Source organism: Peromyscus californicus, unplaced genomic scaffold (assembly GCF_007827085.1).
Source record: "Peromyscus californicus insignis strain IS unplaced genomic scaffold, ASM782708v3 Scaffold_12__1_contigs__length_115047231, whole genome shotgun sequence".
Classification (NCBI taxonomy): Eukaryota; Metazoa; Chordata; class Mammalia; order Rodentia; family Cricetidae; genus Peromyscus; species Peromyscus californicus.
In genome coordinates, this window is record NW_026294413.1 from 44,179,279 (window position 1) to 44,206,915 (window position 27,637).

The 27,637-nt window shown below is 44.6% G+C and overlaps 1 protein-coding gene across 3 annotated transcripts; it reads left to right on the forward strand.

Moving 5' to 3' along the window:
- The first annotated feature begins 1,772 nt into the window (after nucleotides 1-1,772).
- Cnmd (chondromodulin) lies at nucleotides 1,773-27,637 on the forward strand. 3 transcript variants are annotated; one of them, XM_052732647.1, is made up of 7 exons: nucleotides 1,773-1,844; nucleotides 2,279-2,419; nucleotides 7,332-7,472; nucleotides 13,547-13,660; nucleotides 18,242-18,395; nucleotides 21,057-21,232; nucleotides 24,715-27,637. In XM_052732647.1, the coding sequence occupies exons 1-7, from the start codon at nucleotides 1,773-1,775 to the stop codon at nucleotides 24,928-24,930; spliced, it is 1,014 nt and encodes a 337-aa protein (XP_052588607.1). In that variant the 3' UTR covers nucleotides 24,931-27,637. The 3 variants fall into 3 exon arrangements, with proteins under 3 accessions (XP_052588607.1, XP_052588609.1, XP_052588610.1); XM_052732649.1 differs by having other exon boundaries at nucleotides 21,069-21,232; XM_052732650.1 differs by having other exon boundaries at nucleotides 21,069-21,232; nucleotides 24,718-27,637.

A 27,637-nucleotide genomic window follows, 5' to 3' on the forward strand; every position in this document is an offset into this window, starting at 1 on the left:
CCAGGAGAAGCCCAGCGGGGTCACACTGGGCACTTCCCTGGCACCATTGGTGGGGTGTGCAGAGAAGGGTGTTACACACACCTAAGGGGTGTGCAGACAAGGGTGTTCACACATTTAAGGGGTGTGCAAACAAGGGTGTTGCACATCTAGGGGTGTGCAGACAAGGGTGTTACACATCTAGGGGTGTGTAGACAAGGGTGTTCACACATCTAAGGGGTGTGCAAACAAGGGTATTACACATCTTAGGGGTGTGCAGACAAGGATGTTACACACATCCAGGATGTGTGCAGACCAAGTGACCTAGGCTGGTTGCTAGACTCTTTTTGCAGCACATCAAACTTAACCATCTAAAAACTGCCCCTCCAACTTCTCTCCGCACTGGGCTTCTACTGCTCTTGAAGTCGTAGTGGGTCTGAAACTGTCTCCCCAGCCTCCCCAGACTCAGCGCGCAGCCAGCTCTGCTAAGGCAGTCTCTTCCACTCTTCCCTTCCCTTGCAGCCCCACATCGGCATCTCCACAGATCTTGATCCTTAAACACTCTCCTGCCGCCGTCTTGCACATTCCTGGTCCCTCTGCTCAGAAAACTTCATCTTCTCCCAGGCACCAGCCCTGGCTCACTCCTGAGCAGAGAACTCTGAAATGACTAAAACCCCCAGGGTGAACTGAGCAACCCTCGCTGCAAATGAGGAACCACAACAGAAGATACATTCTTCAAAATGGAGGAGGAAAAAAGGGGGGCTGTGCCTCTGTGGAAAGCATGCCCGTCACAAAACGAGGAGCATTGGCCAGTGCCTGTGATCCCAGCACCCCAGAGATGGTGGCGGGAGAATTCAAAATGTAAGGTCACCTTCAGCTGCATGTGGAGTTCTAAGTCACCCTGAGCTACAAGTGACTGTCAACAACAACAACAAAAAAAAAGGTGAAATATCTTCTCTGTTCACCTAACGATGCTATGCATATGTGTATGATCTGTACACACATTATAGCTGTTCCTTTAGACGCATCCCATTGGTGTTTGGGAGACGTTTCCCGCTGTTTCTTTTAATTGTTGTTTTGACTTAACTGTAGGCATTTTCATTCCAGGCTCCCCATTTCCTCTGCTGCAGGCCCCTTCTGCTTGGGTTTCACTGTTGCTGCAACTTAAGACCCTCCCCTGGAGAATCCAGTGGCAAAAGGCCATCTCCCAGACTCAGCTCCACACTCTGGTTTCAGGGGAGTCCAGCAACGGCCTCACCCCCACCCCAGTGGAAAGGTGTCCTAACGTGGGCACTTAAGCCATGTCCCTATCTTCTGGTACCATCCTGCTCTCCTCTCAAGCCCCTTCCATCAGCACCCTCAAGAAATAACCTCCAGCCAGTGTCACGCCAAAGCCCTCTGATGCTCTAAGAAATCCTTGGGTGGACAGTTAATTGCCCCGACAAGCTAGTATTTGGGGGAGGGGGAGTTTCCAAGACTCGACATTCCTGCTCTAAAGAATGCACCCACCCTTACACACTCAGACCTATCTGGACATTACTTGGGGGGGGGGCTTTGGCCTGGAGAGAGAGGAGAGGGCACTTCTGAGAATGCAGGACAAGCTGAGTAGGACAAGCTGAGTAGGCTGCTCGGGGTGGAGGGAAAAGGGAGGGGAGAGGTGCAGAAGGGGTGGGGACAGAAGGGCTGGCCAGAGCAGGACGCTGCTGCTGCTGCTGCTGCTGCTGCTGCTTAGTGTGCAGGGGACATTCTTCGTTGGGACAGAGGTGTCTAGGTGTCCTTCTTCACCGTCTTCAACCATGGCAGAGAACTCGGACAAAGTTCCGATCACCATGGTAGGACCTGATGACATTGAGTTTTACAGTCCTCCGGTGAGTACCCGAGTACCCCCTGGGTCCCTGGTCCTGGTGTGGAGTGAGGCCACACGCAGGGACCCAGGCTGCGTGTGGGTACCAGATCCACTTCTGGTGTGAGGGATTTGTGCCATTGAATGTGTGGTGGGCGAGGGCATCAAATGAGGGCGCCCAGTGTGTGGGTGGAGTGGCAGGGTGCACAGGATCCACCACAGGTGTGGAGGGAACCTCTAGTGACAGCAAAGGGTGAAGGTTTGCAGGGCTAGCGGCCCTTCCCGGGGAAGAGTGCTGTTATTTCCACACCTAAGGACAAGGGACCCTCAGGAGACGGCGGCGTCTGTGTGCCGTGGCCAAGGCCTCCCACTCCAGCCCTCGAGGTGCCCCGGGGACACGGTGCAGGGACCGGGAGTGTGCGTGGCGCAGCGGCGACCCGTCCCTCTCCTGCTCTGCAGGCATATGCCACCGTGACCCTGAAACCCTCCAGCCCTACGCGTCTGCTCAAGGTCGGAGCCGTGGTCCTCATTTCCGGTGCGGTACTGCTGCTCTTCGGCGCCATCGGAGCCTTCTACTTCTGGAAGGGGAACGACAATCACGTAAGTCCAAAGAGTGGCTGGAAGGGCTATCCACCAGAGTTGGGGTGCAAGGGCCGCCAGGTGCGTGGGGTGTTCAGTCCCCCTAGGTGGAGCCAGAGCGCTGGTCCGCCAGTGGACACCACTTGCTCCTTCCCCTTGGTGCTCTTGGGATACACGCCCCCCGCCCCGCCCCGCCTTCGTGGATCCAAACCCATGAGGGTACTGGGCACAGTGTAGACAAGCTCAGGGTTTCTAGGACGAAAGCAGGAATTGGAGAATGTTCAAGGATGTCCTGGACACTTTGGGGAAAGCCATTCTCTGCCACCTAGGCCTAATGCAGCCACCAGGTAGTTGTGAGACAGTGGGCAGGGCACGTGGCCTCGCTGAACGTCTCATCCCGGGGGGAAAAAAAAGAAAGAAAGGAAGAGAGAGAGAGAGAGAGAGAGAGAGAGAGAGAGAGAGAGAGAGAGAGAAAGAAAGAAAGAAAGAAAGAAAGAAAGAAAGAAAGAAAGAAAGAAAGAAAGAAAGAAAGAAAGAAAGAAAGAAAGAAAATGGTCCTTAAGGCCTGTCCCAGCTGAGAAAAGCTATAAATTTAAAAAGGACAAAAGGGAAGAGAGAATATTCTGAGCACAGCTAGGGGTAAATCTTTATCCCTAAGGTTTCTGTGTTGGTGACCTATTCGTTCCTACCCCCTTCTCTTTATTAAAACAGAAAGTCTGACTTCCTTAGAGGTGACAAATCTCTTTTAAGACTCAGTCTGGTCACCTGTGATTTAATGGCAAATGTCTCCCTAACTACCAACCTACTTTTATCTACTCGTTTATTTTAAAGCTGGATGGACTCTCTCACGGAGCATAAAAACTGCTCTGTCTGCACTGGGCAGAGCTCCAGTGTGTTCTCTAAATACCTGACTGTGTCCACCTATGTAAAAGGGGGCATTTTATCTTGGTGACCATTGCCGCACCGGGTATAAGCCTATTTCAACTAATGGAAAAGAATTCCATCTCCAGGGTGCACACAAAGGGCTCTTTCTTAATCACTGTCCTCCCAGGATCAGTGACTACTGCTTTTTCTCCTCCTCTCCCACCACGAAATTCAAAGCATGAACGAATCCCAGTACTTAGAGAAAATGGTGCTGAAAGCAATTCAACCATTTTACACATCACATCTTCGGCAGTCACTGCATAATTTGTATTTTTAACTCAAATGCCTAATGTAGATAAGCATGCCATTTAGCACTGAGTCTGTGTTAGAGACTATATCAAATTTACAAGCATCAATTTATAAGATCAGAATTGCGCTATGTTTTGTGTGGGTTTGAAAAGTGCCCTAATGTATTCGTATTTTAAATATAGACACTGGGCCAGATGCTCACCTCTGAAAGCAGAGAATCTGAACATGAAAATGATTTCAACGTCTACATCCCCATTGGTAGCAGGGTTGAGAGTGTCACCCTTTGGGAAATTTGATGGTGTTAGAATGTAAATACTCTCTTTTGGATAACAAAACCTCGATAATGGAAGTCATTGGGAGACAAAAATAGCTTTGCTTTTTAAGGTTTTTTGGTAAATATTTTGGCCATGAAATTCACAAAAGCATTGCCATTTGGCATTTAAGTATTTGAGGCACACGTAGCTAGCTGACAAGCTTCTTGGAGAGAGTGAGCCGATGCACTGAAGAAGTGAACTCCCTTGCCCCACACCTTTCATTTTACAGCAAGATGTTTGGTTGTCTGGTTCAAAGATTAGTATTAAATTCTAAGAATATAGAGGAATAGTGAATCACATTTTATTGCCAACAATCAAAGTTATTGCTATTTCCTACACAGACAGGAGAATGAAGAAAAATCATGGCAGTTCTTTTTTTTTTTTTTTTTTTTTTCTGGGAAAAAAAAAATGTCTGATACTGTTCCATATTATTTAAGTCTGGAAAACAAATCACAAAATTCGGAGTAGAGTACATTTGGCACATGCCTGTGCTATGCATGGGTCTACTTTCCCTGAATATAATTCTAAATCGCCCAAGCACAGCACAGACAAAAAGGTAAGTCTCCGTCAAGCAGAACAGCCATCAAGCTAATGGACTCCTCCTTTTCTAGCGAGACTACGAGACTACGTGCCTCTGTTCTCAGTTTACACTCCTCATCTCACATGACTCAGTCCCCCAGGACAGGTCTACTCAAATTTAGCTGGAGGGCTACCAAGCACGGGGTACTAATAATGAGGGGATCACTGACTGAGCTCAAATATTGAGGCCATTTTTCATCCACGTTGTTGTAAATGGAACAAGGCATTGAAATATGGGAAATTCCCATCAGTGCCTGAGAACTGACAACTCTACCCATTTAGGGAGGGGAGGAGACCATTGCTTGGGGCCTTTTTCTTAGATTAATTTTTCTAGACATTTTCCCAAACATTATGTAATTAATCTTATAGAACCGAGGCCTTATTAAAAACTCATTAGCAAATATCCTTGGCTGTAAAAGGCACCATATTGAGCAGAATTTTGGCAAATAATAAACTGCATTGTACTTGGCGAGAAATAGCCTTAGGTGCCAACAGCTCCCTGGGCTTAGAGCAGATAATGTAATTGCCGCTCCAGCAGCTCAGCTTCCTGCCCAGCTCGGGGGGGGGGGGGGGGGGGGGGGGGGGGGGGCCCAGAACTTTGGAGACTGCAGACTGCCTTCCACCCTCCCCCACTTCTGCCCCCATCACTTCAAGAGGGCACAGGCTTCTCCTGCAGCCACCAGGACGAGCATGCAAGATAGACCAGTTCTGAATCCAGAGGATGCAAGCTGAGGCTAGGGAGCCTTTGCTGAAGGAGTCAGTGGAAGCGGTGGGAAGTGAAATCGGAGCTGCAAGGATCAAAGCCAGACTGGCTACATAATATGGCAAGCTCAAGGCCAACCTGGGCTACATATTGAGACTTGGAGGAGGGGGTGGGGGAGAGAAGGGAAGGAGAAGGAGGAAAGGAGGGAATGAGGGATGACAAGGAACCAACTAACAAGGATTTCTAAATGGTCAAGTTCTTAGATGTTGCACTGCTTTGGTTTGTTGCTGCCAGAGTGGAGGAGACTGGTGCCAGGTTCCTGTGACGGCCACAGCTAACCCCGTGTACAATGGCTGCTCTGAGCACCCAGGGCAGAGCAGCGCCTGCTTTCTCAGCTGGCCTGCAGAAAAGGCCCGGTTCAACCAAAACAAAAACAAAAAAACAAAAACAAAAACAAAAAAAACAAAAACCCAGGCTTCCCTAACTGGGCTGCTTCTGGGGGAGAAGGTAACACTGGCTTCTGGGCCCCGTTCCATCTCTGCTAACTCTGAATCCTACACGTGGCCCCCGTGGTCAGAGCAGTGCAGGAAACTGCAGGCATCTGAGTTCCTGAAAGGGGGCAAGTAGGGCAGGAATGAGAGATGGTCACGCCAAGGTGGTGCCGGCATTTTTTCTCTCACCAAATGTAGACGGCTGCCCAGGAGAATGAGTGGGAGTGGCCAATCCATCTCCACCTCTCTGATGATAAAATAGTGGTCTGTGGGGCTAGTGATGAGGAGTTTCCTCCAAGTGATGACCCAGTAACAACAACTACGTTTTCTAGTGTTTAATCCACGTAGTAGTCACTCTTCATAATGCAGGAGAAAAATCAGACTTGACCAGAATTGCAGCTATTTACAGTCCAGACTGGCTGACCCGGCATGAGGTAGGAATGGTCTTTCTTCAGTCCTTTCTTCAGTTCTCGGCCTTTCTGCTTTGAAGACTTACACATATGTATATGTGCATGAGCACACAAACACTTTGTATGTTAGACAGATGACAGCCAGATGGTGGACGGTTAATGGAGACAGATAGATCGCTAAAGTCCTAAAGAAAGAAAGAAGAGAAACCCAGCCTCTGGCCCACCACACACAGAAAGAAAGGTCTAGCAGGAGAGCAGCAAGCTGGGCTGTTGGTTATTTTTAAGCTATTGCAATGATAAAGTTGTCTAAACCAAGAAAGCCCTTTGGATCATCTAATTTAGTGATAATATTTTTTTTTTTCCCAGAGGTAGTCTTTGTATCCCTGGATATCCTAGAGTTTAATATGTAGACCAGGCTGGCTTTGAACTCACAGAGATCTGCCTGCTTTTGCCTCCCGCGTGCTGTTGTGTGTAAATCATATCCCAGTCCTGTCTGAAATCTTTACCATATGCCATTCCCCACATCTAATCTTGACCAATAAACTTTAAAAAAAATCAATCTTCAAACAAAGATGCCACTGTTTCAGCTGAAAAAAAAAAATCTCTCCATAGGTGGTTCTTAGTCAAGGTGCAAGCAGAATTAGACTTTAGAAAACTAAGTACTGTTGCTCAACCCCCAACTGCACAGGCTTTAATGTAATTGGTCCAGACACGGTACCTGGAGCATCTATTCAGTAGCCAAGATTCAAGTCTTGGAGCTGTTTAAATAGCTATCAAATACTACCAAAGATTTTACTTAGAAAGCATTTTAAAATAAATCAGGCTGGGGAGATGGCTCATTTTGTAAAGTTCTTGCCATATATACTTGAGGAACTGAATTTGATCGCCCAGAACCCACATAATAATCCTATCACTAAGGGGGCCAAAACAGGCTTGCTGGCCAGCCAGTTTAGTTGAATTGGTCAGTTCCAGGTTCAGTGAGACTTTAAGAAAGGTGGTTAGTGATTAAGGAAGACACCTGACATTAACATCTAGCTTACACACACACACACACACACACACACACACACACACACACAAGAAATCATTGTACTAAGTGACTGGTGTATGGATGAAGTCCTCAAATACAAATGTATTACTGTTCATGGTGTTTCCATACGTCTGTGAAAAAGATGAACCCCACCTCACATCTTGCAGGTCTGCAGAGAAGCCCCAAATTGCCGGAAGAAAGCAAGCATCACTGACTCTTGTGTTCACTTCTAGATTTACAATATTCATTACACCATGAGTATCAATGGGAAATTACAAGATGGGTCAATGGAAATAGATGCTGGGAACAACTTGGAGACCTTTAAAATGGGAAGCGGAGCCGAGGAAGCGATTGAAGTTAATGATTTCCAGAATGTAAGTATATTTCACGCACTTAGAGAGTTTCACTGGCAAGCCCCGGCTTTCCCAGTCTGAGGAGAAGCGGCATCTCTCATGTGTGTACCAGTGGTTACTGTTCGTTACAGCAGCTCAGATGCCACCCATCCCGCACTTTGTAACTTGTACTCCTTGAGAAAGGGGCTTGCTTTGGCTTCCATGTTCTCAAAAGGAAGAAACACGGGCGAGTACACAAAACCCAAACCTCTTTGGGTCCAGTAGACCCGGCTGTCAGGGAGGGTGACACTGGAGGGTCACTCGAGCCCAGGAGTTTGAAGCAGCCTGGCACCATGAGAGTCCCACCTCCAAGCAAGAAAAAAGATTTTTAAAAAATGAAACGAGGGGTTGGGGATTTAGCTCAGTGGTAGAGCGCTTGCCTAACAAGCGCAAGGCCCTGGGTTACACACACACACACACACACACACACACACACACACACACACACACACAAGAAATCATTGTACTAAGTGACTGGTGTATGGATGAAGTCCCCAAATACAAATGTATTACTGTTCATGGTGTTTCCATACGTCTGTGAAAAAGATGAAAAAAAAATAAAAAAATAAAAATGAAATGAACAAGCAAGACAAGACAAAAAACCCTAATCCAGTACATGTCCTTAAATAAATGCGTTTACTTCTAGAAAACAAAAGATACATGGACTTAGAAATCAAAATAAGGCTTTTGTTTAATGGAAAAATATGTCATTGACAAGAACAAGCTCTTCTTGGACTTGCACAAAGTCTTCAAGAAAGACTCATGGGAACTATGTCGTTCCAAGTGATTTTCTATAACTTGACATATAAAATGCTCAAATAATATTCAAGGACAGCAAGAACAAAACTTTGGACTTCTAGAGAATAAAGACATTTTAATGACTGGGTAGTTTCCCAACAACAGTAGGTTTTACTTCCATATTTTTCTAATTTCCCATTTAATCCAGAAAACAGGCCTGAGTGGATTACCTATTACAGCCCAGGTTTTCTGGCATGGCCTATTACAACAAAAACATTTCAGCCCTCTTTTTGTTTTGACCAAAATTTAATTTACAGGCAACCTGAGACATTAGATTGTTCATTGACGCTTCAGCGTGCATCTGCTAACAGTAACAGAAGCGTCACTCCAGCTAAATTTCCAGTTGGCTGACAACAATCTTCTTCTCTTATGTTCTGTGATGAGGAAGAAGCATCAGTATTTAGGTTCTTCTGCTAAATCTGCAGACGAAGTAGGTGAAACTTCATAATGAAGGAGGGCTCTTGAAAATAATGTCTCTTCTGATAGTTTATGGGTCTACAAACATCTCATCAACCCATCTTCCTCTGATTGATGAAAAAAATGAAGAGAAGCTTCTCATTTACGCAAAAGCACTCCTCTTGCGGGAGCCAAAACACGCTTCACAAGTCCTTTTGAATTCCCAGCAGATGTTGGCATTAGTGCTCAGAGAGGCTGAGCATTGATGCCGACGAGGACTGGCTGTGTTCAGAGGGGGCCCTGCCCTGGGGACAGGCTCTGCAGCTCTGAGTGTGCCCAGCTGCACTCTGTTCAGTCACCACATTGCAAACGGTTCTGGTCTGTGCACGAGTATAATTTCTCTGGACCTATTAAATGCTTTTACTGCAAAATCCAGGACAGGGCAAAACATTTTTTCTCTACACTACTCAATATAAACTAATAAAATGTGGCTCCTCCACACACATCATTCAATCCAGGACAAAATTGAATACCTATGATATGCCACACTGTCAAAATATGCAAAAAGGAGTTGAGGATGAATTACAAAAGGCCCTTCACTCTTGAGAGGTTCATGTATCAAGAAAATCCTCTGAAAATATTTTAATCCCAAACCTATATATCTGTTTTATAATCCTTTGGTTCTTTCTAATAATGGTATTGATTGTGTTTTGTTCTCATAGACCAACAGGGCCACAAATATTTTATAAACTGATCAATTCTCTGTGATAGCTCCTACATTTCTCTGAGTCAGAACGGGTGAGTGGAACATTTTTTTGATGGATAGTACCTGTTATGGGTTTCAACAAGCCTGGACTTTTGAAAAGACATGAATCAGCCTCTGCGGTCATCTGCTATTACTTTTGCCCCCATTTTAGACCATCAGTCAAATGCGGGAAGTGTTGATTAAGGCTCACCATATGTGAGGATGGTGCTAGGCACAAGGGATGGAAGATGACTGACATTTATCCTTCAAGGACCTTCTGGTCCAGTCTAAGAGAAAGACACATGCCCAGAAATGTGCCATAATGAGCTATGGGTAGAGTGTGCTCCACACAAAAAGGCATCGCTGCCGATTAGTGGCTTAGCCCAGGCGATGACATAATAATTGAATAATGTCCCGAGGAATGATTTGTGCTGGGAATTGGACCAAGGGCCTTTCTTTCTTGTGCTAGACTAGCACTCTACCACTGAGCTATAGCCCCATTTGAAAAATGGCTTGAACTTTCACAGGGAGGGCTGGAAAGGATACCACAAAAGGATTCACAGTCCGATCCCAGCGTGGTCAGCTCAAGGATGGGAATGGAGATTGATGGAGAGGCAGGTGGGGTTATATCATGCAAGGCTCTGAACTGTAAACTGACACCTGGGACCCACCCCAGTGTTTTAACACAGTCCAGCATAGAACAGACACCTTAAGAGAGAGAAGGGCTGAAAACCAAGTGCTCTAAACTTTGTTCCCTGAGACAGAAACAAAGCAAGACTGAGTTGATATACAGTTCGTGATTTGTATTCTGAAAGACTGTAGCCTGACAAGCATCTGTGCTGTTGGCTAAAGCCAAGTTCCTCAGACCTGAGACCAGTAACAAGAGCCATGAGTAAAAACCAAAAATAGGCAGTAGTGGTGAGCGCATATGGGTATTCTGGGTTTTCAGAAAACAATTCTTTTAATATGTGGATATTTGAAATTTGTGATTTAAAAAGCTAGAGTGGGAAAAAGAAGACAGCATAACCTACCTAGAAGGTAGGTAGGTTATTGATTTCAAAAATCAATATAACCCTCAACTGTAATGTAAAGGAACAATAAAATGAAGGTAATTTATAGTGAAATATGGGTTTCATATGTACACGCTCAGCCTGCTGCACTAGCTGGCATTAACCAAGTCGAGTGTGTGCACTGGTCGTTCAAAGACTGCCAGTGCACACACCCGCAATGCAGATGGTCACCAGTGTGCTTTGGCAATTAAATGCTACGAAACCTTCTGACGGTAGGCATCAGTACCAATCTCTTGATGGGCATGGCTGTGCATGCCTGACACCACAGCACTTGAGAAGCTGAAGTGGGATTGTGAGTTTGAGACAAGCCTGAGATTCTGTCTCAAAAAAAAAATCAAAAACTAATTTATTTCCATTTCTCAGTAACTGTTTGTAGGAAACTCACTGTGCCGTGAGCTATGCTCAGTCACTGTATGTTTATAGGCAAAATGAAAATGGTATTCTGTGCCAGGCGGATACCTACAAACAGCTTTGTTCCCTAGGACCCAGGACAGTTGGTTCTTCAGGATTCTAGGGCTCTGGGGGACCCCAAAAGGCCAGAATACCCCAATCTTTGCATCAGACTCTTCCAATGATTTCTAAAGTGCCTGTTGTGGGCAGGACTCCCTTCCCTCCTTGAGGCCCTCTAGGGGTCACAGATGGGGCAGCAGCCGGGGCAATAGCATGCGGCTCTTTTGATGAACAAGTGTTGATTTTTTTTTTTAAAATCTTCACTAGTTGCCTTTGTTAGCAAATTTCCTCATTATCACTGACTTCTCAGGCCCTGTTTGTTTGCTAACACAGGAGGTTTGCCTGCCTTTCTTGTACTTCTCCATCTGCTTAATCGCTTAGTATATCTGGCCACTTGATGCGGATTTGCGGCTAGACAGAATGGTTAAGTGTGACTTCATCTCCACTAGTCCCACCCTGTGGACCGTCAGCAACCTCTGCAATGTGCGCACTGGCACAATTAACTCAGTGTTAGGTCCTCTTCAGGTGTAGTGGGTCTGCAGTGGACTCTGCTCTCTCCAGGCGTACTAGAATGCTGTATGCTGTCCTCCCAACGTGTCTCATGTTCAGAGAGCATGCACGTCTGGAACTAGAAAACAAACCACATAGGGAAACAGTGAAATCTCTCCCTCCCTTGTATTTTAAGCTGAAAGTCCTAGATTTACACTCAGAGTCAGAGTGGCAGAGCCTTGGGAAGTAACACAGCACACGCCAGTGGGTTCTCAAGCTGTATTCCTTGTGGAACCAGCAGGGCAGCCTCCCAGGGCTTGCTGAAAATACAAACTTAAGGTGCACTGCATCAGAAATCCTCACCCTGGGCTTGGGACCCAGCCCTCTGGGTTTCGTCCCAGTGACTCTGAGACAAACAAATGTTTAAGAGCCCCAGGTACAGGAGAAACTTGGCCTGAAAGACTGTTACAGTCACTTAAAAATTTTACTCTGAACAAGTTCCCTTTGCCCTAAACTGCTGGGCCTCAATTCTAGTGGTCTGTCCATCAGGGACATCTGGGTAGTTTAAGAAGACTCAAGAGACTGAGCACCACATTATCAATGTAAGAAGAATATTTTGGGAGGGCCTGGCAGCTGGGTTCTGTTTTTAGGTTTGTTTTGCTTGTTGATTTCAACTAGATCTCATATACCTCAGTCTGGCCTATATGCTCACTATATAACTAAGGATGACCTTGAACTTTTGACCCTCCTGCCTCCACCTCCCCAGTGCTGTGTCATCAAGCCTGGTTTTGTCGACTTTGTTCTTAAAAATCTTTCCAGGGGATGTTGGTGCCCAAAGCAGAAGCTGTAGTCAGACCAGGTCTCTGCGGTGTCGAGGGGCTGGGTCAGGGGAGACAAAGTGACAGGGCTTACATGGTGTGAGCGAGCAAAGAATGGGCCATGTGGGAAGATCCCCGTCTTCCCTCCTCTCTTCTGTGACCTGCAGGCTCTGTGGGTTTCAGGTCCCGGATGTGAGTAAGGTAGATTCCTGTGATTCTCCTCCAGCAGGACTTATGGTTTACTTCACTCTCCATTTAAGAAGCCTGAGCCCACAGCTCTGGGTTTATGCTTTTCTTCCCCCACGCCTGAACATTGACTCAGCCAGTTCAGTCCTGTCCTGCACTGATCTCAACACACCAGGAGGTTATCAGGGTTCAGACATGTGGTGGAGTCCACATTATTAAGCATAAAATTTCTGACCTTTAAGAATATTTAGATCATTTATTCATTATGAAACGACGTCAGCAGAATCAAAGTAAACACTCCAGGGACAGACTGTGCAGTTCCTTCTCACGTCCTCTTCAGGTGAAAGCTGTCAAGTCAGAGGGAGCTTTGTGCCGGTGTGTCCCTTAAGGCTGGTCCCCAGCCAGGAGGAGACACTGTTTATATCTCAGAGGGGACAAAACAAAACACCTAAGTGCTGGGGTAAGGTTTAGCTCCTGGTGCCGTATAAAGCTTTTCTGTTTACTTCGGACTCGGTAACTGGGGAAAGCTCAGAATTAAGGGAATTCATTAACTTGACCAACGTTTTATGAGAGGCTTTGTAGGATCACAGACAGATACACACACACACACACACACACACACACACACACACACATCGTTTACTGATCTCAAGAAGTTTACAACTGAGAACAGTGGACCAAGTGACAAATTACAGATGAGCTTAGAAAAAGTCAGAGACAGAACTCACCTCGGCCACAAGCTCAGCAAAGACTGCACGGCTAGAGTGACAGTCCATCTGAGTCCAGACACACAGATGGGGTAACAACAGGAGACAAGAGGCTCAGATATCCCCCTCATCATCACGCCTCCTGAGTGTGCTCTCTACAGTATCCCCCCTGCCTTTCCTCGCCTCTACATCAGCTTTATTTTTTTTTCTATAACCCTTATTTCTACCTGAATTCATCGTTTCTTCTTTTTGGAAAACAATGTTGGTAAATTCCATAAGAGCCAGGATTTTTTATCTTATGTTTATCCCTATACCCAACAACCAGGATGCCTGACATACAAGACATGCAATGGATTGAATATATAAGTGGATGGACAAATAAACTCTTATCTCATAGGGGATCACCGGAATCCGTTTTGCTGGGGGAGAGAAGTGCTACATCAAGGCACAGGTGAAGGCTCGTGTCCCTGAGGTGGGCATTGTGACCAAGCAAAGCATCTCTTCTGAGCTGGTAGGTGCCAACACACACAACAGGTAGACACTGAAGACACCACCTTTTTCCTGGACAGGTTCATGACGAGAACTTAAGTTTTTTGTTTTGTTTTGTTTTCTCTACCAGAAGAATTTATTTGTCCTGCTGGCTCCAAACAGTCTTTCTGACATGATGCCCCATATTTAAAGGTTTAGGGAAGCTGTGTTTTAAAGTGTACTAGATGGGCCAGCCCAGTGAGTATAGGTGTTTGTTGACAAGCCTGATTACCTGAGTTGGATTCCTAGAACCCACGTGGCAGAAAGAACAAACCACCTTCTTCAACCTGTTTTCCACCTTCTACCTGTGTGCTGTGGCTGCACACACACACACACACACACACACACACACACACACACACACACACACAAATGTTTAAGAGCATTCATTTGGGGCTTGGTATTCAGATGGCCCTTATCCATCCGATATTAAATGGCTATCAGACCAGTGATTAAAAGTTCAAAATAGCAGGGCGGTGGTGGCACATGCTTTTAATCCCAGCACTCAGGAGTCAGAGGCAGGCAGATCTCTGTGAGTTCAAGTCCAGCCTGGTCTACAGAGCGAGTTCCAGGTCAGCCAGGGCTACACAGAGAAATCCTGGCTCAAAAAACAAACAAAAAAGTTCAAAATAAAAGATTAAAAAAGTCCATGGTGAAATTTTATTTAAAGGGACTTCAAGAAGCCCTCTAGCTTCAGTCCCATGAGATGTGGGAATTCTTCCCTAAATATTCTGGATAGCTGGTCACCCAGCGTCTTCCAGAAAGCTGGGGCGAAACACTCTCCTATGGATTTCCTCCAGCACTGGGCTGAGATGTTCCCCTACAGTTCTTCCCTTTGGTTCAATTCAGCTTAATGAAGCTACACAAGCCTCATGGATTGTTTTCAGTTGTTAGAGCAAGAGAATTGAATCAAAGACCTTGCTAGCAGGGCAAGTAAGCTACAGCCCCATAATTATTTTTTAAACACAGGGTGTCACTAAGTTACCCAGGTTGGCCTTGAAAGCTTAGGCTAGAGTGGAACTCACTACATAGCCCAGGCTGACCTCACACTCTACACATTTTAAAAACAATTCTTCCCTTTCTTACCAGCGACTTGCCTTTAAGCCTGGTATTTTGTTGGTTTCGTATTTGTGGCCATTGAACTTAAGGCCTCACGCATGCTAGGCAATCACTACACAAGCTACCCCAGCCCTAAACCTGATTGTTTTTTAATGTACTTGAAGAGTTGCATAGTGTCCTAGAAACATATTTAATAATAATATTTCCCATCTTATACTTTTAGGGCTTACAAAGTAGTCACACCCATGACTGTCTTCCATCTGAGCTGTGGCAGGGGCTGTGGAAGGAAGACAGGCTTGGGAGCCATAAAAACATAGATCCACCTGCTGTAAATGTGGCAGGTCTGTCAGCTTCAAACTGTTGCACACACACTGTGCCCATGGCCTTAGAATCTTCTAGAAGATGAATGCGAAGACTGCCACTCATAATTGCTAATTTTATTATGATCTTCTCTGAGCCTTCAGTATTCCAGAGAGGGAAGTGAATGAGCGTCAGATCCCTCAGGGCCGCAGAGGGAACCGGTGGGTAAAGGCAAAGGTGCCTGGAAACCACCTAGTGGTTTGTTCCCATGGGAGCAGCAGCAGGCGATGTCTCAAAACAGAACAAAACACAACCACAAACCAATCCGGGGGCTCTGAAAGCGAGCCAGGATGTCATCTTCCTTCACCCACTCCCAGTTACCCCAGGGTTCTTTCTGTAAGATGGAGGCCAGACCCCCTCGCTCCATTCATTCTCCCTGTGAGCTTGCTGCTCTGCTCTGGAGTCAAGGGCCTTGAGTCAGCATGAACTCACAAATGACAGCCTGGAAGGGGGTGGGGCCTCCTCTGCTGCGGTCCTTGCACTTCTTTCTCTTCATGGCATTACTGTGGAGTTCTGCCACTCCACTGCTGTTTTTCTCACACGTGGGTATGAACTCAGTCTCTCTTGCCTTCCCCGAGAACCAACTCCTGCAGCTGTAAATCACCCAGCTCTGATCATAACTTTGTAGCATGTAACTTTACATTTTTATGTGTGTGTGTGTGTGTGTGTGTGTGTGTGTGTGTGTGTGTGTGTGTGTATGTGTGTGCGCGCGCGCAGTCTTGTGTGGAAGAGGTCACAGGATAACCTGTGGAAGTTGGTTCTCTCCTTCCACTATGTGGGTTGCATAAACTCAGGTCCTCAGGCTGGGTAGCAAGTGCCTTTACCCACTGAGCCGTCTCATTGGCTTTAATGATTTTTTTTCTCATGATAAATGCATGAAAGTATGGAGATGAATATCACAACTGCATAATCTAAAAGTAACTAATGTTAACAGTTTGGTGAACTTTGTGTCCTGTGTGTAATAATCTTCTCAGAAATGCAATTAATTGTTACAAGATTCTTGTTTTGACTTTAGTTCTAAATTGTAGGTTATAATGAATAAATGATAGACCAGCATATGATTATACCTTTTTCTTTCTTTTTTCCTTTATTTTTAGACAGGGTCTCATTACATAGCCCTGGTTGTCCTGGAACTCACTATATAGATCAGGCTGGCCTTGAACTCAGACATCTGCCTGCCTCTGCCCCCCGAGTGCTGGGATTAAATGTGTGAGCCACCATGCCCAGCTATGACTATACTTTTGAAAGTCTTCTAGTCAAACATTTCAGGTATCCTCAATTTCAGATAATAGTATTTGAAAATAATTACTTAACTATGGCAAATAGTTTTGTATTTTAATCTTTGTACTTGCCCATTAGCCCAGAGTAGCTTGTCTTGTGTTTTTGTTGTCTACAGCATGCATGGTAGATCCTCTGATGGATAAAACCCAATTCAGAAAGTACAGTTGGGTAAATCAGGCCCGTCCATAGCTGTCAGTAGCAGGTGACTCCATTTAGAGTCCCTTCAGCAGGTGGGGATTTGAGGCCAGCATCTGCAGGCACTGCCTCAGTGGCAGTATCTCTGTGACTTTCATTATTACCATCTCTCCTTCCACCGCAAAACGTGCTGATGCTGCATGCCGTCTTCCCCAGAACTTAGGAACGAGGGCGCCTGCTCAGTAATTACAGTTACTGAGGACAAACAGGAGGACCTGTGTTCAGTCCCCAGAACTCACAGTGTGTAGCACATGCACGGAGTCCCAGCACTGGGGGTCAGAAACAGGAGGATCCCTGGGAATTCTTCACCAGCTAGTCTAGCCTCTGAGGAGCTCCAATGCAGTGAAAGAGCCTGTCTCGGGGGGAAAAAAAGTGCCTGAGAAACAACACTCAAGGTTGTCCTCTGGCCTGTACTCACTCTCCCTCTCTAAATAAATAAATAAAATTTAAAAGTTGATCCATGCCAACCAACCCTGACTTACCTTTAATAGGGAGAAGTAGGCCTCTCACTCACGGCCATGCAACATATTTCAGGCTAGACGTCACTGCCCGGCTTTGGCCACTGGGAAGCATGAAGAAGCAAGTGTTCCTCCTTACAACAACACACCACTGCCTCCAACAAAAAGCATGACTGTTGCAAAGAAAGGGGGGCGGAGGGTAGCCCACACGCTCCGAGACTGACAACATTCTTGCTCACAGGATGTATCTACACACACCATCCCAGTCAGGCCCTCCTCTCCACACTATGTCAGACTATGATGGGGCAGATTTATGTGCCACTTGCTCTCATAAATTCCTCAACAGTTTTGTATAACTTAAAGTTATACAAAGCTGCTGTGCTCAAAGAGCATTCATTTCCTGGATGGAGCCATTTAATTTAAGGTAAATAACTGGATTACCTGAGTGTTACCTTCCTCCAATAACGTTAAGTTGCTTAATGCAACCATGCGCCCAAGGGAGGAAACACAAATGAAGTGCTGCTTTTACCTAAAGTGAGGGGAAAACATTTTAATTTCTCCAACCTACTGCAAAGCAATAAATACATGAAAGGAACAACCTGGCAAAAATAAATTTGTCTCCTGGGTTATCAAACCACCCTCAGCATCTCGCTGTAGAAGGAAATCCAGGGCTTAGCTTTGAAATCTCAGTGGTGTGCTTGATGTGGGGAACATCTGAAATATGTTTTGTTATAGCTGGGGAACGGAGAAATGGTTTATGTTAAATAATACTTTGAACTGGAGACATTAAAGAACCAATCACTGGCTTTTTCCATTGTTGTTCGGAAGCTGCAGAACAAAACCCCAAAAGATTTTCACTTCAAATGAAGGGTTCCTCTATCCTTTATAGGATTTCAGGGTCTGTTCAATTGCTTTTCCTCAAAAACATCTTTGATCGAAAACATCAGATTAACCTAAATCTCAAAGTTGGTATCAAGTAATTTTCACTTCAACTCAGAACACTTCTATCCACACATCAGGGCTGTCTAGGAGCAGGGTGTTGGGAGGTGTGCTGGGTATGAGAGCCAGTGACTGGAGCCTTAAAGTGTGCATGCATGGTCTGTGCACACACAGAATTGTCCCCAAGTTTGCACAAAGCAAAATAATCCTTTAGTAGCCAGACTCAACATGTTCTACCACATGCTCTGCTCACAGGCATTTCATTTTCACAGGAAGGCAAGATCATGCCAGTTAAATATGAAGAAAACTCTCTTATCTGGGTGGCTGTGGACCAGCCTGTGAAGGACAACAGCTTCTTGAGTTCTAAAGTCCTTGAACTCTGTGGCAACCTCCCTATTTTCTGGCTTAAGCCTATGTATCCAACAGGTAAAGTTTTAAGTTTCTGTCATAGGGCTTGGAAGTCTCCCTGTCACTGTGGCTCTCAGAAGCCCCCTCCACTGGCCTGAGTTGGGACAGAAAGGTAACTCTGGACAGTTGTTGGCAGAGTCTTGGTAACTAGCATAAGAGATAAAAGAGGAGGTGGGTGGGGGAGTGGGGGTGGACCTGCCTGTGGAAGGGAAGGCACAGCAGGGAGACAAGGCAGAAGACAGAGCACCTCAGCATACCTGCAGCTGTTATTTATGACCCCCTTGCTCCTTCCTACTCTGCCCCGTAATCTCCGTTGTTTGCGCCTTCCAATTTTACATTTCTTTATTCTTAAAACATAGCATCAGGGGGCTAAGAAGCTGTCACGCGGCCGATGCTTTATTATATTCAAACCTAGAATTATGGGACAGCCAAAAGCTGCTGTGGGTATAGGCTGAGATTCCTCAAGTGCAAGGCTCGTGCATCAGCTTCCAAGCCAGAGAAAACAAGTGCAGGGTCCCCTGGGGGGGTGGGGTAGGCTGGAGCACACCTCTGAGCCACTTCTGGGTGACAAAGGGCAAGTTAAGTCCAGCAGGCCTCACACTTCATCTCTACTGCAGTCAACACACGGGTCCCCCCAAGGACTACTGTGTAGCGGTGGCTCAGGTGGAGAGGGAGGCCTTGCTCCTTACACACATGAGATGGGCTGTTTTCAGAAAGGTTTTATGGAATACTAGAAGATAGCAATGAGGAAATGGGAGAAAATGCAGGCATTAAACCCATTAGGCTAGGCAGGGCCCTGTTCAGAACGGAAAAAACAATTTACCTTTAAAAAAAGGCAGTTCTACAGATGGATGGTGGGGATGGTGAAGGTGCTTAATGCCCTGAACTGTAAGACTGGAACTCCCTAAAGTGAGCTGCGCCCGGTGGCACTGCTTGTTAATCCTGGCACTGGGAAGGAGGGTCAGATGAAGGGTATCCTCAGCTACACAGTGAGTGAGGCCAGCCTGTGTTATATGAGACCCTGTCCATTGCTATGATTGCTCTACCACAATCAAAACAATACCCTACCAGGCAATAGAAAGTATAGACTTCTGATTCTCCCATGACTAACTGATTCATAGTGTTCACAAGTCTCATCTTGCTCCTAAGTCTGGAGGAGATGCCTACTCTCAACCCACACCAAGTAATGCCATGTCATACCTGGCAGAGGGTGGAGAAGGACCCTGAGGCCACCCACAGGCAGGCTTAGTAAGAAACAATATCCCGTTTAATCTTTACCAACAACTGTTGATAACTACTCACATTCCCAAGACCCAGAGAAATACACTAAGATAAAGAGAGACTAATTTGCCTAAGGTCCTTCAACTAGCTGAGCAGGTGTAAGCTGATTCGGGTCTCCTTGGAGCTCCTCCATCCATACTATTCATGGAATCTAACTACAGCTGCAAGGCACATCTTAGAGATAAACAACAAATTATAAGAATGCTACCTAACGGGGCTGGAGAGATGGCTCAGCGGTTAAGAGCGCTGGCTGCTTTTCCAGAGGTCCTGAGTTCAATTCCCAGCAACCACCTGTAATGAGATCTGGTGCCCTCTTCTGGCCTGCAGGCATACATGCAGGCAGAACACTGTATACAAAATAAATAAATCTTAAAAAACAAAAGAATGCTACCTAACATTTGTATGTTTATTATATACCAAGACCCTTAGATTCAGTTTCCCTTAGCCCTATCACTATCCTATGAATAAGATACTACTATCTCCATTGTAGACAAAGAGATTCAAGCTCAGGGAAACTCTACAGCAAATGCTCTGTGGTACTTCTCATCTCTGGTACTCACCTGTCAGCTGCACTGCAGGATACATGATGCGATGGCTAACCCGAGGGCTGGGATGGAAGCCAGGGTTCCTATCCTGTCCTTGATGTCACTCAGTCTGTGATCTTGGCCAGGCACTTGGTCTGTACCTTGACGCCCTCATACATAAAAACATCTGATTTTCTTCTATACCATGGGAATTTCTTAAAGAATTAACCAAGACAATGTCTCATATGCAAATATAAAGTTTTATATCTATACAGTCAGTCGATTAGGAGTACACAGGGCTGCAGGTTATAGCATACTTGATCAGCAGTGGTTTCAACATATAAGCAGTTTTATATATTTACAACCCAAAGACAGAAGGCATAAGGATTGTGGCATTAGTGTCCACTCCACGACACCACCAAGTCTCCTTGGAGCTTACCATTTTGCTCTCTGCAGCATGCTACCTTATCCCTTGTGCTTATTTATCAATTCCTAATTCCAGCTAGCACATTTACATCTAGGGAAGACCCACAGAGACAACTTTCTGTTCTCTTTCATTAAGAAAGTGAAAGCTTTCTACACACGGCGCTCACCTAGTCTGCTTTAAGTCTTAAGAGTTAGAAAGAGCTTGCCTGGCCACTCCTCACTGCCAAGAGGGCAGAAAATCAGTAGCATTCTGTCTGCCCAGTTCCTACACTGAAGCCAGGAAAAGAAAAAAGGGCCTGAGAACAGAGGTTTGCCAATCGACTTCCAGCCCCTGCACCAGTCAGCATTATAAAGTCAAACGGGAAGCTGGACTGTGGCTCACACCTGTGGCTGTCACTCTGAAATGCAGATCTCATTGCCTCACTCATGTTAAGGAATTAACTTACAGGAAATTTTGCAGAGATCCAAAGACAGAGAAGAGAAGTAGTAAGAAACATTGCTCCCTCCACCACGAGAAGACCGCACAGTGAACGAGGCAACTCAGGCCCTAGAAGACTGAGTAATGAAACCAGGCCTAGTGTTCAGGACGACGCAGAACCTTTCAATCCCGACAATCCTTACCACGTGCGTACCAGTGTTTTCATGACGTGCCCAGACAAATGCATTAACTGTGATGCTGAGAGTGTATTTCTAAGTGAGATTTCATATATCTCCATCTATGTGGTGCAAATTCAAAGCCATTTCCCATGCTTTTTATTTTATTTTATTATTTTTTTTTTGTCAGAGGAAAAAATCTATGAAAATAAATCCTACCAGGAATCTGATCATTTAAAATGTTCCCAAGAGTGTGCCCTCAAGGTAGCACACAGAATGAAAGTATTCTCTTCCCCTGCTTATATCCACTCTGTTCATCCATTCAGCACACACTTGTGGGTTTCCTGATCTTTCTCGGGCAGGCCCTGTTCCCGGACAGTCAACTGCTACTTCTGCCCTCGGGGCTCACATCCTAGACAGGGGATAGGCTCACACACAGGTGACAATATGCTGAGCTGAAGTGCTGGAAATTGAGGTTTGTGAGAATGGCACTAATGTATTAAAACCGCAAATATTCTAAGAAATATTTATCATTTACCATTACTATACTTGGAGAGAAAAAAAATGGAGCATTTATGTGTAGCTGAATTTTTGTTTAAAATAAAGTATAAGCATATATTTTTAAAAAATAGAATGAAAAAGTACAGTGAAATTGAAGCTTCCAAAACCTTCCACCCCATAACAGCTTATTAACAACCATGTGTCCAGTTTATTTGCAGGAGCACACAGAGATAAAAACACACACCTTTTCAGAACAAAGATTCCATTCTGCTCTCCAATTAGAATATAGTATTTTCGAAAGGGTTCTGTCTCTCTGATGTTGTACCATGTTCTGTTAATGGCTTCTATCCAGTTAGCAGCATTTTAACACAGAGATAGGCATGTGCTGAAACTTAATGTTAATTTGGCTTTGATGGGTATACAGTCTCTCCCTCTCGTCTGCTACTGCCAATGCTACTGTGGTGCAGCACGTAAGTGAGGTGACCTAGGTGAGGCAGACCTTGGTGCATAGACTCTATGATGGAAGTATGTCTTTAGCATAAATACCAAAGCATAACTCGGATGCCATCTAAGTAGACAGGAGCTGCACATTTTACTGGAGGTTATCAAACTGTCTTCCAAGGAACACGCCATCTACGTGTCTGTGAAGGTAATGAAAGGCCCCAAGCCCTACCAAACTTCCCTGGACATACGGGATGGCATGGCAGGGGCTACTGAATCCAAGCCTAATGCTTGCAAAGTATAAACCCAGTGACTCTACCCTCCAGTCCCATCAAACCTTTTAACCTCTGCCACTCTCCTAGGTGGATAAATTATGTCTTCTGCTTATTTTGCCCATCTTTAATCATGTGTAAGATGGAACATCTTTTCACACACTAAATCAGCAGTTCTCAAAGGTAGGTCACAGCTCTTTGGGGGTCCCCCCAAGACCATTGGAAAACTCAGATACTTACATTACAATTCACAATAGTAGCAAAATTAGTTAAAAGTAGCAACAAAAATAATTTCATGGTTGGGGGTCACCACAACACCAGGAGCTGTATTAAAGGGTCACAGCATTAGGAAGGTTGAGAACCACTGCACTAAATCATTTGTTTATCTGTCCCCTCCCCCACAGCTTATTCGGTCTACACTGCTTCACATATTACAAACGTATTTTCTAGTTTATCATTTTAGACTAATGTATTTTAGGAGGATTTAAAGCAAAAGGTATTCTCTAAATAACCCAAGGCTTATCAGAAAATTCAGAACACCATAATACTTTATTCCCTAAACTCAAAGAATAACAAGAAATATAATCTGAATAGGCAAACAAAATTTAATATAGCTTATTCCCCAGGTAGCTGGGCTAGATGAATTTGTTCAAGGTTTGAAGCTATCAGGCACTTTACAGAAAGGATGTGACGTGTCTACCCTGGCTACAGATTCCAGTAATCCACATCCCTTGAAAAACTCCAATTATGTCAACTTTCTCCTTTATCATATGCTGAGCATTAAGCAAAAATACTTCAAGCATTTTCCTCAAGGTCTGTCCTTCACATGCTCCTCTAAGGAGAAAGCCTAGAGCAACAGCTGAGATCCCTCCCAACTTCATGAATCCGAAGAAGCCCCTGTTGAACCTCCCTATGAGGAAACACCTCCATTAACGCTTATGCACCCTCTACCCCAGAGAAGTCGCTGCGATTAATCAGGGGGCTGCTGTCTGCTTATTGTTCTAAATGAGCCTATTTCAGGAGATAAGGGGGAAAGCAGTCTGGAGAATGGAAGAATGGTCTGAGGGAGTGAGGGAGGCATTCTGAAGACAACATCTGAACAGATGTCTCAGATAGTGTTTAGGGATTGCTTGTTCTGTTAGGTGTGACAATGGCAGTGAAGTTGTGTAATAACCATTCATTCCTTTTAGAAGTACTTCTATTTACAACTGAAATGTCATGATGCCTTCAATCTGCCTTAAATTCATATCAGAATCCTCTTTCCAGTACTAAAGAGGAGAAAGTCAAGTAAACCTGGCAAGAGGTTACCAGCTGTCAGAATAAACAAGTGTACTGATGCTCCTTTAGGGTTTTCCCACTTTCAAGAAAATGTTAACTTTCCTCACATTGACTAGACTTAAAAAGAACAAGCAGCCAACTCACAGAACAGAGCCAGCTACCTCCAGGATGATGCTGAGATTAGAGACTTTAAAATTAACAACTTGCTCCAAGATCAAGGCCAACCTGGGCAACATACTGAGTTCAAGGCCAACCTGGGCTAGTCTGAGACTCTGTATAACCCCACCAATGCCTCCAAGTAAATAAAAACAAAGGCATCTTGCCAGTATATCCAATGCATATTTAAAAACATACAGAAACCTGCCCTGTAGATCCTTGAAAAGATAAAACAGATATCAAACCGAGCAGAGGGCAAGTCCCTCCCAGTATTACAATCTACCCAGCAGTGGAGTTTTACTTCATCAATATGCTTTTGTTTGGGAACACTGAGGGCCTCTTCTTCTCCATGAAGACAGCATCTCTGTTCTGTTGCTGATACATAGGCAGGAGAAATTAAATGACTCAGCAGTGCTCTGGGAGCACTGGAACTAGAAATGAAATCCAGCCTGCCCCAGATCAGTTGAGTTTAAAATGTACACCCAAGAGCTCTGGGAACCATCACTACAAGAAGATACCTGTCCACTGACTTAAAATTAGTAGTTAGGATGCTCCTTCTGATCATAATGTTTCCTTTTGTGCTCTTATTTAAAGCAAGGTGAGTCACTTCTGAGTGGTAACCTTAGCTCCTTACAGGCACGGAGGAACTTCATTAAACTACCACACAACTTTGTGCTGGTGAGAGACTAAGCAGGCAAAGGTTCCTTGATGTCAGAAAGAATTCTGAGTGGTGGCACAAGTTTGAAAACTTACAACTGATTGTTCTGTTTCTCGAAGCAGTGAACTCTCAAGATCTTATTTTAAAATACTATGCATGCAGTAACCTCATTAAAGGGAATAAAATAATCGTCTTTCAATTCACAGCAGCAGGAAGGAGAGAGCATGACATTTGACCCTAGACTGGACCATGAGGGAATCTGCTGTATCGAATGCAGGCGGAGCTACACCCACTGCCAGAAGATCTGCGAACCTCTGGGAGGCTACTATCCATGGCCTTATAATTACCAAGGATGTCGTTCAGCCTGCAGAGTTGTCATGCCATGTAGCTGGTGGGTCGCCCGCATCTTGGGCATGGTGTAAAAACCACTTCATCTATCAGGGACTGTCAAGCAAGAATTAACCTGAGAGTTGACAACCAAAGAAGCATAAAGCATGTTCTTGCCAAGGAAACACGAAGTATTTTATATTCAACCCGAGTAATGTTTATCCTAAACGATGCAACAGAATCTCTCAACTGTATGTGCAAATACACTGCAAGGGTAGTTGAAGTCTACAATTATTATCCCTTCACTATTTACTTGGCCAATAAAGCCTATTGCAAGTCTTTAAAAGCTACTTTTGAAATAAACATGGAAAGTTATTTAAAGTTTGTCCCAGATCTGTCATATACTTGAATACTTTAATCATGATTGAAATCATCCCAATGGTTCTACTGTTTATAGAGAAATGTTCTTAACTTTCACTGTTATTCCCAGTCTTGCAAATGTGCCTCCCCCCAAAAGGGAAAAAACCAGGGGAAACAAAGAATAGAATTCACCTAAAAGCAAACATTACAACTTTCAATGTAGTACCTCATGTGGAATTATTACCTATAACTCCCATGACAAGTCACTAACAAGGGGCAACACTACACTGAGTCACCTTCCAGGAAGAAAGCATTAGACTAAAGAACACACAAGAAGGTACATCAGACTCACAGGGAGTAACTGTGACATTCATCTTCACACTCCAGTCCATGTGTTTCCAATAAGGAACCACAAAGCAAGAAGCACAATGGTTTTACCTTTGTAGTACCGATCAGGCTGCCAAGGCAGTCCAATTACCAGCCAGTTACTCTCCTAGAACAGGCCTGGGAGAGCCGCCTGGCAGGTACAGCTGGGAAGGAACAGCCTGCTTCCTTATGACATAAAGGAAACAAGCATTGTCTTCAGGAATGGCAATATTAGATCAGGAGGATACGGAAGTGTTTTATAATTGTGACATTTTAGTTTTGAGCTCCATAGTTTGAGAGAGACAGAAAAAAATAACTTCCGTGAAATTTTTACCCAAACAATATTCTAATGTGACAGAAGGGTCTTAATGCTGACACACATTCTTTCCGAACAAGCCTTATGATTGCCGTCTGGTATTTGTCAATTAAAATCTGTAAGACACAGAACTCATAGAGCCCGGCTATCAACCTTAGTGGGGTAAACTGCACTGGCACCTGAGAAAGACGAATAAAAGAACATCATGTCCTGGTCATGTATGATGTCCTGGTCATGCTGTTCTCAGGCAGAAGATACTTTCTGCAGCTCAATTTTTCAAGCTTAATCTTTAAGGTGGTTGCTTTCCTATTAGCCAAGCAAAACATGGGCCATATAGTTCTATCCATGCTCACATACCCACAGAGCCCAGTAATTTGCACTGAGTTCCAGAAACAAGATCAAAAGAGAGCCCAGTAATTTGCACTGAGTTCTAGAAACAAGATCAAAAGAGGTTAGTCAGTCAGTATACCATCCCTAGAAGGATGGAAGCAGTGAGCTTCTTGAGAACACCTACTTGGAGGGCTTCATGTAAGCCAGATCTAGTCTGTGAAGTGAGAGAGTGTGTGTTCCAGAGGGAGTGTGTTGGGGAAAGGTACAGGCATGACACACCATGGGACAAACTGGAAATAGAGCACTTTGGTAGGAAATGTGAAGGTGGAAAAACAGGCAGAAGCTACACCTTACAGGATGTCAACTTGATAGATACAGAAGTGGGAACCAATCCAATTCTAGGCAAGGAGATGGCTGGTTAGGTTTTCATAGTAGGTCAGTCACCTGGGTAGCTTTCCTGAGAACCTAGAGCATTCCAGAGGTCAAAGGGTAGGTTAGCAAGGAGCACATGTCATAACGGAAAGCTGTCTTCTGCAAGATGCTTGCTTCCTTTTAAAAATTCTACCAGATGGAAGCACAAGTAGATGAAAACAGAAAACGTTCTATCAGGTTAAAGTATAACCTTTAGATAAAAATAGTAGATGGTTTACTTTTACAGATGAGGGACCATTGTTATAAAGCATCACTAAATACAAATCCTCTATTGCCTCTAAGCAGGCCAATCCCAAACTACAAATACAGCTGACTTTTGCTATATTGAATTTTGACTGAAACATATCACTGTGTTCACACTTGTATTAAATGATGCCACAATATTTTAGACACTTATTTCTCAGTAATGGTGTACACTATTACTCTTAGAACATCGTAGGCTGGTTTCCAAGGTCCTAATGTGACCCAGAACAGACCAATGGGCTGATTCAGTCTTAGATGTGGTAGGTGTCAATGGGCACACAGAGAAAAGGCTTCACTTACGTATCAGTGTGGTCATATTAACTTGTATCATTCAAGTATGCCAGACTGCATTGCAACCAGTCTAAAAACTCATAGACCTTATCCCTACATCTCTTCTACCACCTAAAATGATTCTAACATCGAAAAGATATGCTAAAATTAGTCAATCCACTCAACCATTTATTTTACATCAGATTTTATTACAGCGAAATACAATCTCCATTTTACAAAACACAAACGCTTTGAGTGGCTTGTTTCCGTGTAAGCTGGCTGTATCGATTAGTTCAATGATGTGTACTTTATAGAAATGACCACACTTTGAAAGCTAACTGGTTTATTGGGAATGGAAGGAACTGACAAAACCTACATGCATTGCTACATAATACTACATGCTGGTAGTATTATCACAAACGTGAAAGTGCAAATCTGAGCAATGACACTAACTTTAGCAAAAAAAAAAAAACCCACTTTATATG

Excerpts from the sequence above, each read along its gene's own strand:
- Cnmd (XM_052732647.1), top strand. The coding sequence starts at position 1,773 with ATGGCAGAGAACTCGGACAAAGTTCCGATCACCATGGTAGGACCTGAT. Across the intron at positions 1,845-2,278 it reads TTGAGTTTTACAGTCCTCCG|GCATATGCCACCGTGACCCT; the intron begins GTGAGTACCCGA and ends CCTGCTCTGCAG. Across the intron at positions 7,473-13,546 it reads AAGTTAATGATTTCCAGAAT|GGGATCACCGGAATCCGTTT; the intron begins GTAAGTATATTT and ends CTTATCTCATAG.